This window comes from Triturus cristatus, chromosome 7 (genome assembly GCF_964204655.1).
Source record: "Triturus cristatus chromosome 7, aTriCri1.1, whole genome shotgun sequence".
NCBI lineage: Eukaryota > Metazoa > Chordata > Amphibia > Caudata > Salamandridae > Triturus > Triturus cristatus.
Window position 1 is genome coordinate 791,291,766 of NC_140590.1, and position 18,775 is coordinate 791,310,540.

The window sequence follows — 18,775 nt, forward strand, 5'->3', positions numbered from 1 at the left end:
CGCAATCCGTATTTTACCGGAATTTTTTTGCTTGCTCGTGCTGTAAAATAATACATTCTCGCGTGCGCGCGATCGCCTTACCTGAATCCCCGCGTTCGGCGACAAGTTTTCCCGATCCGGTCGCGTTCTCCACGAGATGTTGGATTGTTGGTAGCCATTTGCGCTGTCTCGCGACAGTTCGCGCCCGCATTAACGTTATTCGTCGCACGATCACGTCTTTCTTCTCGCGATCATGCACCGCGAGACAAGTGAAAACAAGATGGCCGCGCCCGCGAGCAACCGCATGGGTAAGTTGGCGAGCCGCGACCACGCAGAAAATACCGCGAACGGGCGGGAAAAAAACTTCCGCATCTTCGCGATATTTCCGCATGTTTGCGGAGATTTTTAACATTTTCGCGATAATTTGCGAAAGTGAATTTCGCAAATTCCGCCCACCCCTAGTGGAAAACCTACCAACCCCAAATCAGGTCGAACAAAATTTATTTCTGTAATTTTGCTCCACCTGACTGGAGTGGGCCGTCGTCTGGTAAATAGGGTTGGGCTTCACCTAGGCACGACTATTATGGTCCAGTTCGAATTGTGATGGGTTGACTCACAGCTCTGTCTAGCATTGATTCCTGCTTTGGGTAATGTTAACATGTTAGATGGAAGGACGGATCTCTCCTGGTCTAGTTTGCCCATGCCGTGTGCTGGACGCAAGAAAGCATACTTTCATTGAGGCCTAATCCTTTCAGTCTGAGACTGTTCATCATGAAGCGCCAGTGGAGCAAACGATATTATGTAGCTCCTTCTTTTTTTTTTTTTTTTTCAGAGGGCAGCTTGGAGACGCCTCCGACTATCACTGAGCCGTTCCGCACACTGTCAGGACACACCGCAAAGATAACTGGCCTGGCATGGAGTCCGCACCACGATGGAAAGCTGGTGTCCACTTGCTATGATGGCACTGCACAGGTGAGCAAAGTATTGTCCTTTGCAGACTTCTTACTGGATCAAATATCCTTCCTGCTTTATTTCCCGTCTGTCGGCACTTAGACCAGAAAGCTTGAAGTTGGCATTACTGGTACCTTTCCATCCCAAACTAATTATTTTGTCAATGAAATTCAGGATCTGCCCATTATGGTGCACAATTTTTTTTTATGTGCATCCGTAGTCTCAAGTAAAACAGTAGGTAGAGTCTTTGCTAAAGGTGCAAACTGTACCACCTGAAAAGCACAGTTTAAAGTTGATATGGGTGTTGCTTCCTTTTTCGGGTGTCACCCAAAACAGATTATCTTTTAAGAATCAAGGGAGGGCATTAAGATGCTGAAACTAAAACCACACAATCCTCACCTGCACTACTAAGGAATACTTTACTCTGGGTCACCTCAAATTCCAACTATTACCCTCTGTCACTCGGAGAACAACCGCTTCTCTTGGTCTGCAGCAGGCCATAGAATGTTGATTCAGGTCTTGGTGTAGGCTGCCTGTTGCAGACCAGGGTTGTGTGACATCTAGGATTAGGGGCTTGATGTATGGTATTTTTCATTTGCAAAAAGTTGTCGCAAGTTGCACAACAATTTTTTGCAAATGAACAGGAATTTTGCAACCCAACCTTTGTACTGATTAGTCATTTCACAAAATTCCAAATTGTATTGAGCTTTAATCCGACATAATCCATGCTGGGTCAGCAGACCACCATGTCTGTGATTACCATTCAGTCAATAAAAAAAAAAATGTAGCCTATTTCTCTCAATGGAAACAAGGCTGCATTTGGAAAGAAAAGTTTTTTTGTTTGTTTGAGTGTTGGTATTGGTCTGTGGACCAATGCCTACTCCTAAATAACCTTCTTATTTGTGAATTGGATAACACCTCCAATTAGGTGTAATCAAAAACGCAATGTTTTGCGAATGGATTTTGGTTGCAAAAACATTGCTACATGCCTAAATTAATCACTGTTTGGAAGGGACCCCTTAAACAATCGACATCCAATTAGCGATTCTTTATGAGTTTTACAATTCTGGTAACATGTTTCCCAACTAGGAAAATAGATTCAGTACATAACAAAAATCCATTTTGCACTTCGCAAACATTGTGAAGTTAGGAATCACGGGCTTTGCGCCCACAAAGTGGCTTTAGATTACCTAATCTTTACTGTGTGGAAATAGGGTATATGATATGGTGTGGTTGTGCAACCTCACTGTGTAATACACTTACCAGTCCATTTGGGACCATTGAGTTTTGCTTGTCAAACCTTCAGCTCACCCCCGGGTAGCTGTGCCTCTGAGCAGCAAGGCTTACACAAAGGAACAAGTATAAAGCATTTAAACAGCACCAAAGCAATTGAAGAAGAAGTTGGCAAACCATAAAGGTCCACTGGGGTTCTCTGAAGATATAGAATTCATAAGGTGTAGTAAATAAAGTTATTTTACTGAACCACGAACAAGCATTGGCAAATCCAACGAATTTGACACTTTGAAACGTTTTCACCAAAAAGTTTAGGCTAGTTGGAATGTGGTCACTTAGATTACCTTTAGCTGACCAGCTCCAGTAAGGAGCCTGTCCGAAGAACCAGCAAGGTCCTCAGAATCAGTCATCTCAGCAGGTGAGGCCGTCCTTGTAGGAAACTGTGTTTTTGTTGCAGTATCCCCCACCCCTCCACCCTTTTTGCCTGGTATTTGATGCAACTTTGACTGAAGTGCACTGGGTTCATGCTAACCAGGTCCCCAGTACCAGTGTTCTTTCCCCCAAAACAAGGCATCTGGTCACTTGATCCCCAAGGCCTTTAGTACCTCTGGAAGTCCCTAGTAAGTGGTACCCCAGGTACCTAGGGCATAGGCACTAAAAAGGGCCCCTAAAAACTGCAGCTTATCTTGTGCCACTCTAAGGGACCCTACACCAAACTCATACAGACTGCCACTGCAGGCTGAGTGGCAAGGTGCTCTAAAAAGTGAAAGCACGACATGGCACACATTTGTGTGTCAGGTTCCCTAACACTGCATCTACTATTTGTAAGTCACCCCTACAGCAGGCCTTACAGCCCTAAGGCAGTGTGCATTATATTACATGTGAGGCCATATCTGCATGAGCAGATATGCCCCATTGCTGACCAGTTCAATTACTAACAGTACAATTGAACAGGAAGCCATCATAAGGTATGTACTGGGCACTAGTCAAAACGAGTTTCCCAGCTACATAATGGCTTCACTGAAACCTATGGTGGTTGGTATCAAAAGCCTCGTATTAATAAACTCACACTTATTCCAGTGTTGGATTTATTAATACATGCACCCAGAGGGTACCTTAGAGGTAACCCCTGAAAGCTACCAGCCCCCTAGTGTTCTGGCTGACTGGTGTTGTCCAGCCTGCCCCACAGACTAGTTTCTGTCTCACCCCCGCCCACCTGGGTTGGGAGCCCTCGCTCTCAGGAGGTCAGGAACAATGCCTGCTCTGGAGAGAGGTGTTATCACCTCCTCCTTCAGGAAGGCTGGTAAATCAGCATATCAAGGCAGGAAGCTTCGGAGGCCTCTGCCTGCTTTGATATGCGACCCAAGACTTCCCCAGACAGGGGAATGCCACCCCCTGCCCTGTGCCCATCTGGTACCAGAACAGTCGGGAAAATTAGCTATGTAGGAGGCGTATTACATTGCCAAGCTGGACACACCTCTAGAGTGACCAGTTTGAAGTGAATGCAAAAGTCAAAATTCCACCATTTTCCGTGTGGGGGAATTAGCAATTCTGGGACAGGGTGATGCCCACTTCCCAAAAGAAGTGGTCTTCTAGGGGGTGTAGTGACCTCAGGGGTAAGTAGCCCATTGGCTACTACCCCTCACTCCCCTTAACACCCCTAAATTGAGTATTGAATGGACCCCCAGATACCTAGACTTCAGATTTCGACTGACAAAGACGACTGCTGACCCGAGAACCATGACTGACTTGGCTCCAACCCTGCCTGCTGCACCCGACCCTCGTGGAGCAACTGACTTGCCCTGCCATTGTGCAGACTCCAAGAAACCCAAAGAGTTGCCAGTGCTTTGCCAGTCACTAAAGAAACTCCCTTAGAGTCGAGGAGCTACATTCCTGCAGTCGCAGGCACCAAAGAAGCAACGTCCATTACAACGAACTGCCGCCTACGGGAACTACCGTCGGAGCCGCTGCCCAAGAAAAGGTAGCAGTGCTCCAATAGGTCAGATCCGTCCTCCCTCTGAATGTGGGGACTGACTGGAGCTCACAACACCCGCACTAACACTAATACCTGGGATACTGGACCCCTTGCTGCAGCCAGGGCTTGTTAAGTATCTTTATATATGTTTCAGCATCGTTCAGGTAAGTATGTTTCTAAATATAAATTATTTTCATTTAAAAAAGTGGGCTCTTAGTACAATTTCTGAATACTGCAATGTTATCTTATGGAAAGAAGAACAAGTTCTGCAAACAGGTATAGTACAGTGACGTACAAGACCAACCTTCAGGAGTTAAGGTGAGTAGTGGGCAAGGTCCAAGGCAGCACCACAGGACACTACCAGCGGCACAGGGGTAGCCGGGTGCAGGGTGCAAAACAGCGTCGGCAGCCCAATGTATTACAATGGAGATCAGTCACTGCATAAAGAGGCTGCAGGCTCTGGCCAGGATGCTAGTCTGGCTGAACCAGCAAGTGGGCTGAGGCCTTGCGATGGTCGGGGGACACCTTTGGTCTTCTTCTCCAAGGCTCAGGGGCAATGGGTGCAGGGGTGTCCTTAGAAGTTAGATTTTTTTCTTACCAGAGCAGTCGCAGTTGAAGTGGCTTGCGTGCAGAGGCTGCAGGTGAGGTCAGGGAGTCCAGGAGGGGTGAAATCATGATGGATCGATGTTTGGAGGGCTGGGAACCTTGTTGACACTGGTGGCCCACTTTAACTTGGAAACACAATAGTAGGCCCCTGGGTCTAATTCAGTGTTAAAGTTTTGGGGTATCACTTTCTTAAGACAATTCCCCTCACCCACCCTTAGATGGCATGCTTCATCATAGGGGATCTCCTCACACTACGAGCCTAGTTGTAGTGCAGGCTACAACCCCCTCACTGAGAGGGAGGAGCTCAGGGATGTTTTGATGTAGATGGTGAGGTGTACTAAACCTCTGGATGAGCAGGGTGTGGGGAGGGGGGTGGGTGACTAAGTGAAAGTGACTAAAATTAACTCTATGACATGCGTGACAATTTTAATATTAAATTCATAGGTCAGGATTAAAAGATACAACTAAGACAGAGGGAGATTTAATCTGTCAGAAAGTTGGGAAGGTCGACATGTTTTAGCCTAGCGCTCCCCGTAGAGATGCAGCGGCTTTCATCAGGACCAAAGTTTGTATAAAAAGTAAAGTGCCAATAACCACTTGGATTGCCTTGAAACAGTGGAAAAGTGTTTATACAAAACCAATAGGTGGAGTGCTGAATCACTCAAACGTAGATTATACTGGTCAGTAAGCTCCCCAAAATGTCGGGTGAGCACATAGATTCTTATAACCTCAGTATAAAAGACTGAAGGCGGCATCCAATGCCTTACTGGCAGATAAACGCAGCCTCAACGTAGCCCCGTACCTGTTCAACTTGGGCTGGAAGTGACTGGTGCAGTTGTGGTTTCGGGTGTCGCGTGTCTGATTTTGGCGGTTCCGGAAGACTCAAAGTCTTCTCTTTTGGAGTTTCTTTAGAACAGGTCCGCTGTTCAAGGGAGGTCTTAAGTCTTTTTGGAAGGATGGCAGTCCTCCCAGGTTTCTGGACTCAACAGCTGCAGTACATGTCGAGTTTGGTATAGTTTTCGATGAGGGATGCAGACAGGCTGACGGGGTTGGTACCAGGTCAGCTGCTTCTTCTCTCCTTTGGCGGCTCTTCAGTGCCCTTTCTCTTCTTAATTCATCAGGATTTGTTTCTCTGGTGCCATGGGCTTCACTAAAAACTGAATTTAAGTGAGTGTAGGTTAGTTGCCAATGGGCTGCTGACCCTTGGGGTCACTACGCCCCCTGTATTGCAACTTCCTGTGGGAAGCGGGCATACCCCTGTCCCAGAATTCCTAAGTATGCCATCACAAAGATGGTTACTTATGAAAAATTGTGTCCCCCTCACGGTAGCCCACCTTAGGGGTGGTACTAGCCTGGAGATGGCACGCCTACCTCACTAGCTAATTTTTCCACCTGTCCAGGAGCCCCTGGACTAAGGGGTCGGCTTCCTCTCCTATGAGGTGCATGTATTGGTAAATCCAACACTGGCATCCGTGTGGGCTTACCAATGTGAGATATTTGATACCAAACATCCCTATTTTCATTGAAAGGCATCATGTAGCTGGGAAACTTGTTTTCACCAATGTCCAGCACATGTTTTAAAATGGCTTCCCTGGCGACTTGTACTGGTAGTAAGAGGACTGGCCAGCACAGGGCAAATATGCTCATGCAGATATGCCCTCGTATATAATATTCATCACCCTGCCTTAGGGCTGTTAGGCCTGCTGTACGGGTGACTTACAAATATTGCATGCAGTGTTAAGGCACATTGCACATAGGGATGTGTGCCATGTGTTTTCACTTTTGTCTGCACGACGAAACGCAGGCTGCAATAGCAGCCCTGCATGTGCATGGTGGGGGGTCCTTTAGGGTGCCCAATTCTTGCTGCTTTCCCTAGGGGACCCTTTTCCGTACCTCAGGCCTTCGTTCCAGGGGTAACATTTACTAGGGACTTTAGGAGGGTGCGAAAGCTTTTGCCAATTGGGTATAACAATTAAACCTTTTTAGGGAAATAACACTGGTACTGGGGACCTGGTTAGCAGGAACACAGTACACCTCAGTCAAAGTTGCATCAAATACTAGGTAAAGGGGGGTGGGAGGGTACTGCAACAAAAACTCAGTTTAACAACACCCCTTCAACTTGCAAAAGACTCCAGGACCCGAATCCGACACCAAAAGACACCACTTCACCAAGCCCCACAGCCAGAGGAAAAGTGGACCAAAGATGTTCCCACGTGCCCTACAATCTCAAGGGTTTCTCCAGACTGGTCCCCCAGTCTCTGCTTGCAGCCTCTTTCCAACCAGACCATTCCCCATTTAAGTGAATGGGACACCTGACTACGTGAGACATCTCTGCACCCGGATGCCCCAGAGCCTCCTGAGGTGACCTGTTGGTGTGGCTTTGGACCTTGCCCCATACTAACCTTAAGTCTCAGAGAACAGTTCTATAAGTCACGAAGTGCCAGAATGCTGTACATGTTTTTCCCCTATAGGATAGCATTATCGCTCCCAAAAATTGCAGTAAGTATCCACTTTTGAGAATTGTAAAAATTCATAACACGAAAAGTACTTGCTTGATTTCGATGATCTTGGTATCTAAATTCATATAAAAGTATGTGTTGTTTTTATAAATTGGTGTTGGATTTCTTTTAGTGTGTGTCTCATTTACTGTCTGTGTGTGCAATAAATACTTAGCACTACCCTCTGATACACCTAACTGCTCGCCCACATTACCACAGAAGAGAGCTTTTGGTGTGTCATTTGTGCCCCTGTTATTCCTTTGGGGTTTGCCTGGACTCTTTCCACAGTGTACCTCATTTTGGTCAATTACATTAAGAGCCAGCTTCCTACAGTTTTCTGTCAGTACCAAGCACTTTTTATCCTTTGCAGGGCTTTCTTTTGGAAGTGGTCCTGATGCAAGGAATGAAGGATTCTGAAGATGCTCAAAGGATGCTGTCGATGCAGTGCAGTCGATGGGGGTCTTACTGCGAATTCTCCTCAGACCACAAAGGGGTTGAGGCGGCCCTGGTCACAGGGTCGACATCTCTCAAAGTCCTCTCGGTGCTAGCAGAAGACTGGGCTACCATTCGCCCAATATCTCGGTCACATGCCAGTGCTTCCTAGGTCAATAACTCATCTTCTGGGGGTCCCAGCTGCAGTCGGACGACACTCCCAGGCTCGGCGATCTCGGGTGCAACTTTGTGCATCAGGTCCCAGTCCCTGGTGCTGTATGGCAGGGGTTGTTGGCAGGTTGAAGACTTTGGGTTACCAACTTGCCCGAGCAGGCTTCTCAGCTGTTGTTTCCCTGTGCTGTGAACAGGAGACCAGCTCACTAACCCAATTAACTCTCATGGCTTTGACAGGGCTTGGAGATGAATTCTCCTTGAGCAGGACATGACAATCACAGTTCCTCTCCTTTGCTGGCCATTAGGTTCAGCAGGTGTAGTCTACGCCAATGCAGCCTCCCTTTCCTGTTTGCACAGAGCAGCAGGGCAATCCTTCTTTCAACCTCTTCCATTGCAGTCGAGATCTACTTCTGCACCAAAAATGTCCTCCGGGCAGGATGCAGTTGGTAGCCAATGGGCTACCAGGTCCCCCCCCCCCCCCCCACCTCCCCAACCTGATAACCACTGTCTGCGAGGTGTGGCATCAGGGCATCCCAAGATGCACCATTCTGTCCGCTTCCAATATGGCAGGACTTTATCCTGACATGTGGAGCTCCCTAGCCCGACCCAGAGGTGTGGCTACCAAGGGGGCTACACTCCCCTGGAAATTCGGTTTGACAGCTGGTTTCTACTCTCCTGTCCCAAGTGCCAGCATGTCTGTCTGAACAATGGAGCAGCCCTCTCCCAATTGTTACTCATTTTCCCTTCAAAGGTGGCTTCTCCTTTGAAGCCTGCCTTTTGTGCCAACACCCATGTGGATTCCTGCAGGAGGGTGGTGGCACCTCCTTCCAGAGTAGACCCCCATTGTATCCTTGAAGAATGGTGGTACCAAAATACCCTCTAAAACAGCCAAAGGGAACAGTTTAAAGTCTTCACATTTCTTTTTACTCGCAAAACTATTGATTCTAAAATTGAAGACAGAAAAGCCAGATGGTTGTAGACCTGGACGTGTATTATAACCTGAAAAAACAGCTGACGCATGTTTCGTCACAACAGTGACTTCTTCAAGGCTAGATTCATAGTCGATTAGTCATAAGTTATGATGGATTATTTGTAAGTTAAGACGCATCGCTGAGGAATCATTATGTTGTAGTGATTTCTGTTCTGAGTTCTTTTACTGGCCACAAAGGTCTGTCCTATAATGTAAGATATATCTTATATGATGTTGAACACTCCAAGTTAATTGAGGCAGAGAGAACCATGATAAGTTTCCTGCATCTGTTAAGCGTGTACTGTCGTCTGCGTAGTTTTGATGTCCCAGAAGTACAAGCTTGCTTCACAGGGCAGACCTTTGTGGCCAGTAACAGAACGGTAAGCCACCGATTTAAAATAAAAGGAGGACCGGTTTGGACACTTCATTCTATCCAGAATATTGAGAACGTGGAATTCACTACACCTTAATGATTCCTCAGCGATGCGTCTTGACTAACAAATAATCCCTCATAATTTATGATCAATCGACCGTGAATTTAGCCTTGAAGAAGTCACTGTTGTGACAAAGCACGTGTCTGCTGTTTTTCCTGGTTTTAATACACGTCACAGTCTACAATCATCTAGCTTCTGCCTTCAATTTTAGATTCAGTAGTTTTGCGAATACAAAGTAATGTGAAGACTTGAAACTGTTCCCTTTAACTGTTTTAGAGAGTGCTTTGGTACCACCATTCTTCATGTTTACACAGAAGTACTTGTACCAATGTTTTGTATGCGTCTAGGATAGTAGGATGCATTCTGTACCAATATAGCATCAATTTGATATATTCTGACATTTTCTTACAATTGATGCACTTGACATAAGATGTGCGGTCGACAATAACCACTACTACCTGTTGTAATTATCCCTATTGTATCCTTTTCTGGGAATCATGACTAAGGGCACAGGGACTCAATGCAACAATGTGGCAAATTTGCTAAAGTTTCACACTGCAATTTGTTACATAAATTTCGACCTGAGAATCAAGTCGACCTTAATGTAACTAGTTGGTTGATATTTTGGATGACCCACTTTGTTCTCAAAGCTCGGGAGGTAGCACAGCTGAGGGGTCAGCATTGAACTCTGCACTCGCTAATGGGGCAACCAAACTATTCCAGATCATGGGTACACCATGTCATCAGACCTGGGATCAAACTGCCTCAGTAACTGATGGTAGTTCCTTTGTTGCTGTTCTGTTATGGTGGAGAATAGTACTACTCCTTCCACACTTCCATCCTGGCAATTGGAGGCTAAGAGGTCAGGGAGCGGTTCACTCTCTTCTACCTCTCTGCCATCTGTCTCCATCAACACGATGAGGTCTGCCCTGTCATGGTGTAACTTGAGCCTGTTCATATGGATGTACCTTTGAGGGCTCCTGAGGGTACCAAAGTCCACCAAGTACGTGACTTCTCCCTTTTTCTCAATGATGGGGTATGGCCCGGTTCACTTGTCCTGCTGTGCCCTAGGTGCGACAAACCCCAAAACAGCACCAACTGTCCTGGCCGGTATTGACCCATAGAGGACGTCTGGTCATACCAGTGCCTCACAAGCTCCTGGCTGGCCTCCAGATTATTTGCCTTTTTCATATACTCAGCCATCCTGGATCGAAGGCCAAGCACATAGTCCACAATGTCCTCCTTGGGTCCGAGGGGTCTCTCCCAACCCTCTCTAACCGGGCTTAGTGGACCCCTTACAGGGTGTCCAAAAGAGTAGCTCAGAGGGACTAAAGCCAACTTCTTTTTGGAGGACCTCTCTGAAGGCAAAGAGTAGGCATGGCACAAGGACATCCCATCTCCTCCTGGGTGTCTCATGCAAACCCCGAATCATGCATATCAAGGTCTTGGAATCTCCTTGGGGATGGTAGGAGATGGTGAACTTAGAAGTCACACCACACTCCTCTCACTTGCCTTTCAGATTGGCAGACATTACATTTGTGCCCCTGACTGAGATTACCTCCTGAGGGAACCCAACTATGGTAAAGATTCCAAGGAGAGCTCTAGCCACTGCAGGGGCAGTGACTGTCCTAAGGGGAATAGCTTTGGCCTATCTTGGGGCATGGTCCACTGCCACCCAGATAAATGTATTCCCTGAGGCTGCTGGGGGGTGGGGGCGGTCTACGGGACCAACAATATCAATCCCCACACTCTCAAAGAAGTCCCAACCTCAGGAAGTGGTATCGGGGCAGCCTTTGGTTTCCCCTCTGCCTTGCCACTGATTTGGCAGGTGGGGCAGAAGCGCCAAAACTCCTTGACATTCTCAGACATCTGAGGCTAGAAAAAGTGATTGACCAGCCTCTCCCAGATCTTGGTCCGCCCCAGGTGTTCAGGTAAGGGAATATCATGGGACAGGTTAAGATGGAACTCCCTGTACAGCTGAGGGGCCACCAGTCTCCAGGATGTCCCTGGTTCGGGGTCCCTTGGTTCGCTGTGCATGAGTGCCTCTTTACAGTTTACTATATGGGTACCACTGGTATCCCCTTGTTCCTTTCTGTCAGCTGTCAGGGCAGGTTCTTGGTCCATTATTCAGCCCCTTCCTAGAGGGACCCTCTGTTTCATGGAGCTCTGCCAGCTCTGGCATGTTTCCAGAAGCAGTGTGTTTTGCAGGCACCAGGCCTTACCCCTGAGGCGCCCTCTGGACCTTTGGAGGCTGGGCGGCCTGCCTTCTTGTCCCTCTTCTTGGCTTTGGGGACCTGGTCTATAGTTTCTGCGCCTGGATCCCCTGACTGTTCTTCAGGGTATTCTGCCCTCTTGTTGTAACACACACCCATTCAGGTACACCCAGCATGGCTGCATGGGTCCTCCATTCTACTTCTGCCTAAGCAGAGGTTTCCATAACATTCCTCAGTAAGCAGTCTACAGAGATAGCAGGAGACACACCTACCTTCTTTGAGCCAGTAATTCCACCCGACTCAGTCAACCACAGCCATAGGGTGTGATTTTGTGACATTCTCAGCGTTGACAATCTTGTGCACCTCCTCTGTTAGGATCTGGTCTGCGTGAACAGGTTTAGCCATAACCATGGTCACTCTGGCATCTGTATCCCTCAGAGCCTTCACCTCCACTTCATTAATGTTTGGACAATGTTGGTATTTCTCCATACTTGGAGTCAAGTGAGCCAAAGGTTCAGTGTTCTCCCCACCCAGGGACACTATGGTGCCTCTGTGTTGGGTTCTTTAGGGGCATTATCCAAACCCATCCCTGTGCTGACCAAACCCTTGGACTGGTGACCAGTGTGTGCCTTTTTGGTGCACACTGCATCTCCCCACTTGTGTCCTGGCAAATTGCAGTCAAACACTACCCAGCCTTCAAGGGGAGAAACTCTTTTCCCTGATTCCCCTTTGAGTGGGAAGTGGCTCAGGGCTTCCCCACGTTTGCATCTTTGGGACCATCTTTCTTTTTATCCTTATCCCCTCCTTCCCAGAGGGGGGCCGGACCACCTTTCTTCTGTTCCCCTCCCAGGGACTTTTTGGGAACACTGGTATGAATCTGGTCTTCAGTGGTCATGCCCAGTTCCCTGGGGCTAGCCAGCTTAGAGTCAACCAGATGCTGGGCCAACTTCTCTGAGTGACAATTTGTCAAAATGTGCTCTTTAAAAATCCGATTGTAGAGTCCTTCAAATGTGCCTACTTTGTTGCCTGTAATCCAACCATCTACCATAACTGAATGTGAGAAAGTGCCATCTTTCTTGCATGGTATGCCCCCACCTTTTGCTGAATTGCTGATGTAGTTTGACTGAGTGTGCCCTGGGCTCCTGCCAATCAGGGACCCAGGGCCTGTGTTCCTTCCCTAAAACTGCATGAAGCCTAAACCCAATTGGCATCTCTGGCCACATGTCAGCCCCTGGTAAATGGTACCCTAGGTACCCAGGGCCTTGTGACCAGAGAAGACCCCTAAGGGCTGCAGCACTTATTGTACCACCCTTAGAGGCCCTGTGCCCTGACACACACACACTGCCTTTGCAGGCTGAGTGTCTTGGTACAGAACAAAACAGAGAGTCGTCATGGCACACATCCCTGTGTGCCATGCCCACAACACACACTGCCCTGGCATACCTCAGTCATCCCTCTAACTGGGTGCCCTATGCCAGTGGTGTGGGTACAGGTGCATGAGCCCTGTACCCCTACAGTACCGAGGTCCATTCCTGGGCACTGTAAGTGCAGTGCTGCCATTAAGAGTATATGGTGCTAGGAGGTCGTCAACACGAACTCTACAGCACCATGATTGCTACACTAAAGACTGAGAAGTTTGGTATCAAACTTCTCAGCACATTAAACCCACACTGATGCCAGTGTGGGATTTAATGTAAGATGCATGACAGAGGGCCCCCTGAACCTAACCTACAATCCACGTCCTGTCTGAGAGGCTGTCTAGGCTGCCACACAGCAGACATGTTGCTGGACCCCTGGGTAGAGAGTCATCCGCTCTTCTGGGCCTGCAACAATGCACATCCTGGGCGAGGTGCTAGGTCTCTTCCCCTAGGATGGGCAGGGGAAGGTTCAAAGGCAGGTCACTTACTGTACTCAGCAACGGTCCCCCACCGGTTCTGACCCCCACTCTGGCGGGGAGACTGGTGGGAAAGCCCAAGTGAGGAAAGGGGGTGTGCCAGCCTCTGCCAACCCCACCCCTCAGGTGGGGGAGGCGAGGTGAAGCACAACTCCGGGCTCTCGCCATCTTGAAGATGGGGAGCCCTACCCAATCAGGATTAGGCTCCTGCCCCCCTCCCACTGGAGAGTGGCAGGATAGGGGGTGTACCCACCCCAGGGAAGGGACCCATCGGTCCCTGACCTCTACCTACCTGTAACGCCCCTAAATTTAGTATTTAGTGGCTCCCTGAACCTTCCTTCCTCAGATCCCGAATCCAAAACAAACCAGAAGAAAGAAGCCCTGCAGTGCAGCTGCTAACAAGAGGACAACACCAACTGACTTGGCCCCAGCCCTAGAGGCCTGTTGACCCTCGAACCTGCTCCTGCTAAAACCCGGCATCTCCAGTGGTCAGCAACCTCAAAAACCCCGGAGGACCTGACTGCCTTGTAACTCTAAAAAGACTGGGACTCCCACGAGCAGTGGTTCTGCTCAAAGCAAGTAATAAGCCCCTGGTGCCAACCAGGAACCGCGACTCCTGCACACACTGCACCCGCCAAGCCTGGCCTGTGCCGGAGTGGACAGAGACCCCGAGGACGTCCCCCTGGCGACTGTGACCAAGAATCCAGCACCCAATGACCCACCTCGACGCTCCTGACGACGCCTGCAGCCTCAGAACCAGGGACCCCTCCAACTGCGACCAGCTGAGGGTAAGATTTCCCGTCGCGAAAAGACACCCCGGCACCCTGCGGCCCCCTGTGCCCAGCTCCTGGGTGCCTACCTAACATACAGTTTCACAACTTACCTCTCGAAGTGGTGGTCGCACCTGAAGAATCTCCGTCCCCAAGCTTGCAGCCATTGTTCGTTTTGTAGCTTCTCCATTGGAATCCATTGAGCGCCCAACGGCTCAAAAGCACCCTGCACCCAGCCGCCCGAGTGCCCCTGGGAGTGCAACCTCTGTCCTATTTTTCTTCCCCACTTGCTCTGAGCAAGTGACCAGGAGCCCAGCTCCCACAGCCGCGTGGCCTGCCTGCTAGCAGCCACAAACCAAGGGTCCCCTGCCCTCCATAGGCTAACATTGGGCCTAACTCTCTCTGCACCCGGCTGCCCCTGTGCCGCTGAGGGTGTAACAGCTGTACCTACCTGACCCTGGGAGAACCCCTGAGTCTATGCCCAGAACCTTAACTCTGCCAGTCGAGTACTTACCCAAAAGCCGATAACTCACTTTTTCTCCATAGGGTAACATTGACTGGTGTCACTTGGAAATTCTTTTAAGTGTCGAGTTTTGAAACTTTAAAATATTCACAAAAAATCAGCCGATCAACGAAAACGAAATTACTCACCTGCTATCAGGAGAGATCCCAGTGCTGGATCTTTGTGCCCAGCACTGACCCTGAAAACTAATCACAACCATACTTACCGATAACTTGATTTTCCTCCATAGGATAACATTGCCTGGTTTTTGCCAGAAATTCTTCTAAGTGTCGATTTATGAAACTTACAAATATTCCTTAAAAATCGCCTGTGTAACAAAAACGATTTCTTTCAACTGTGTACAGGAAATGCACCAGGGTTGAATCCAGGATCCAACCCTGAGTAAGAAAATCATACGTAAAGTAACTAATATCGCATTTACTTAAAAAGTCCCATTGAGCTCAATGTTATAATTGTGTTTGATTTGTGTTGCCTATTGCAACAACTGTAACTATTGCATTCAAAAGTCTATTGCCTATTGAAAGTATTTAACTAAAGCATATCATTCTGAGAAAGTTTATTTTGATATGTATTGTTGGTTCTAAAATAAAACAACTATATATTTTTATATACAAACCATTGGCCTAGAGTTCAGTTCGAGTGCGTGAGACCATTTGCTTACTGAGTGTGTACAACAAATGCTTTACACTGTCCTCTGATACTGCCTTACTGCTCGACCAAGCTACCACTTTAGAGAGTAAGGTTATATCTAACTTTAGCCTCTGCCAAACCTCCGGGGACTGTAGACTCTGTGCACACTGAACCTTACTTTGGTGCAGTATATACAGAGCCACCTTCTTACACTGAAGTGTTGTCAAAGTCTACCCATGTTTATGTTGCCCTGTCTTGTGTTGAGTTTCTGTCCATACTCTTCAGGAGTGAGGTCAAACAATTCAACAGGTGCTGCCTTCGTGTGGGCAGAATGCTGCTACCTCATCCTCAAGTGTAAGCAGTCTGTTCCTAACAACTACTGGCACTAACTCTCAGAGTAGTATCTCCCAGTGTTGTGTACCCACCATCATCTTGAGAGCTCTCATATGATGCCATTTTGTTTTCTGTGTAATCCCCCTGTACATTAATCGGGACAATCCCTTTGGACAGCATTACATTATGGAAACCTCTGTCAACCCCTCCGGTTACCATTCTGCTGCCACCATCTCTTTTGAGGTCAATCTCCAGTCTAGCCCTCCTCTTTTTCAGGGCCAGTCCTCTTTCAGCCAAGTGTTTAGCTCTTTCCTCTAGGTCCATTGCTGCCAGGATCACTTGCAGGGACTTCTGGATAGGGATAGGGCTAGTTTTAGAAGCCACCATTGCCCTGGTGTAGGGGAGCAGGCTCCCATGTGCTCCCCCAGCAAACAATTTCATCACTAGATGCTTTGCAACAACTTCCCATACTTTTTTTCACACCCCTTGAAAGAAAGGGTTTCCAATCCTTTGGAACAGTCCTTTTTGAAGTCTACAACATCTTAACAACTGCTTAGGAGGCATAACACGATTTTGTGTGTGTCCTGTCTAGGTGGGTTGTCAGTGTCTCAACTTCAATTACTGTATGGTACTGTTGAACACAAGTTCCGGATCCCACCACTAGACACTAATGTGAGGAAACTAGGTGTATTATGGGGTGTGGTTGTGCAACATCACAGTGTAATAGACTTACCAACTCATTTAGGGCCCTTGGAATTTGTTTGTCAAACCTTCAGCTCAACCCTGGGTAGCTGTGGCTCAGAGAAGCAAGGCTTATTCAAAGGAACAAGAGTAAAGCATTTAAACAGCACCAAAACAATTAAAGAAAAAATCAACAAGACACCAAAGAAATCCGACACCAATTTATAAAAAATAGACTCTAATTTTATGTATTTTAAGACCCCAAAATGAAAAAAAGATCCACTAGAGGGCTCCAGAGATTTACAAGCATTGGCAAATTCGACAAATTTGGCACTTAAAACCGTTTGCACCAAAATGTTTGGAATAGTTGGAATGCGGTCACTTACATTAACTTTAGGTGACCAGCTCCAGTAAGGAGCCAGTAAGGGGGACCAGCAAGGTCCTCGGAATCAGTTATCTCAGCAGGTGAGTCAGTCTTCAGTCAGTTCCATGCACGTTTATCCTTTTCAGGGCTTTCCTATGGAAGTTGTCCTCCTGCAAGGGATTAAGAATGCTGAAGATTCTCAAAGGATGCTGTGGATGTGATGCGTTCGACAGGGGCCTAGCTGCAATTACTTCTTGGCCCTTAAAAGGGGTGAGCCGTTCCTGGTCACCACTTGCCTACCAGTCACCCAGTATCGCGGTCACAGGCGAGTCCTTCTGGGTCAACAACTCATCCTCGGGGGAGAGGGGGGGTGGGGGTCCCAGCTGCACTAAGGCAGCACTCCCAGGCTTAGCGAAATTGGGTACAGCTGTGTTTGTCGGGTCCGTGGTGCTGCACAGTGGCGGTTAACGGTGGGTTGAAGACTTTGGTCTACCAACTTGCCCCAGCAGGCTTCTCAGCTGTTGGGTCCCTGTACTGTGAATAGGAGGCCAGCTCACTGACCCTTGGAGTCTCTTGGCTTTGTCTGGGCTCTCGAGATGACTTCTCCTCGAGCAGGACACAGCACTCACAGTCCCTCAACTTTGCTAGTCACCAGGTTCAGCAGGTGCAGTCCACGTCACTGCAGCCTCTCTTTGCTGGTTCCACAGTGGAGCAGCAGGGCAGCACTTCTTTGGTCCTCTTCCATTCCAGTAATCTGAATTAGCGGTGGCAAAGGTGCACTACGTATGCTCCAAAAATGCCCTCATGGCATGATGTGGTTGGTAGCCGATAGGCTACCAGGTTCCCTCCCACCTGATGACCACTTCCTGTGGTGTGGCACTTGGGTGAACAATTCTGCCCACTTCTAATTTACATGCCCTGGGTACCATTTACTATAGACTTACATGTAAGCTAGCTCAGCCAATTGGATAAAAGTCATTAGCAAAATTCGACATATTAGTTTAAGGGTAAGGGCACAGGTACTGAAGTCTGGTTAGCAGGCCTCAGTGCACTCTGAGTCGAAAGCTAGCAGCATCAGTCCAAAAACTTGGAAGTGACCATACAAATAGGGGCATTTTATTAAATTTATATTGGTGCAGTGCAATTTGGAGAAACTAGGTTTGTGCCAACCAAGTGGTGTAAAAATTGCATGGTTGCATCAGTCTGTTGGTGCATAATTTTACTGCACCCACGCACTTTTGGGTAATGTTGCCCATTGTATGCTATCCTGTTCTGCTTCTGAATGTCTGTTTTGTCTTACTAATTCAACAGTTTGGTAGCTTGGATACTTGCAGACTTTCTTACTCGCTCACAAATGCATCGATATGAACAATTTCCCTGCAAATAGACCCTGAAAGTCATGTGATATCCCCTGAGATACTGTTCTGGCTTCCCCACTTAACCCTACAAAAGAATATCCTGCAGCAAGACTGAGGTCTATTTATAATTAAATACTACAGAAAAAGCTGCTTTGGTAGAGTCCAGGTGATCTAAAAAAATAATCCTTTGTGGGACATCTGTGAGCATTTGAAGATTGTTTTTGATTTTATTTCTTCTTTTCCCTGTCTGAAGGTGTGGGACGTCCTGAAGGAGGAGCCACTATGTAACTACAGAGGCCACTGTGGTCGGCTTCTGTGTGTCCAGTGGTCTCCAGTGGATGCAGATTGTGTGTGGACTGGAGCTGATGACTTCTCTGTGCAGAAATGGCTTATCTCTAAGCAGGAGCACACTAGGCCACCACGAGGTCAGTATCGCCGGAAACAATTTGAGGCATTGTAAATCCTGTTACACTAGGTGGAGTGAATAGTCCTATATTTGTATAATAGAAAGTGCAGGTAGTCTGAGAACCTCACAGAAATGGTATGTTCTTTTTGTTGGTATTGTAACAAACAATCCGACCTTTGACAGTGCATTACAGCATATTTGATAGTTTGGGGCTGCCTTTCTACCTATAGTGAAGATTCCATCCTAGACCGTAATGTGATTCTGTTTGTTGAAATGTGCAGTCATTGTAGTAAAGAGTGGTGCATCTTTCAGGTGGGCGTGTCATCCTCGCTCATGTTTTTTATTTAAAGC

At 47.7% G+C, this 18,775-nt stretch overlaps 1 protein-coding gene across 2 annotated transcripts in view; it reads left to right on the forward strand.

Annotated features, from left to right (window-relative positions):
* GEMIN5 (gem nuclear organelle associated protein 5) overlaps positions 1–18,775 on the forward strand; it is a 260,780-nt gene that overhangs the window by 131,041 nt on the left and 110,964 nt on the right. For both annotated transcript variants that reach the window (XM_085617620.1, XM_085617621.1), the window contains exons 15-16: positions 812–951; positions 18,272–18,443. In XM_085617620.1, the coding sequence (XP_085473746.1) occupies positions 812–951; positions 18,272–18,443 (312 nt within the window). The remainder of the gene's footprint in view (positions 1–811; positions 952–18,271; positions 18,444–18,775) is intronic.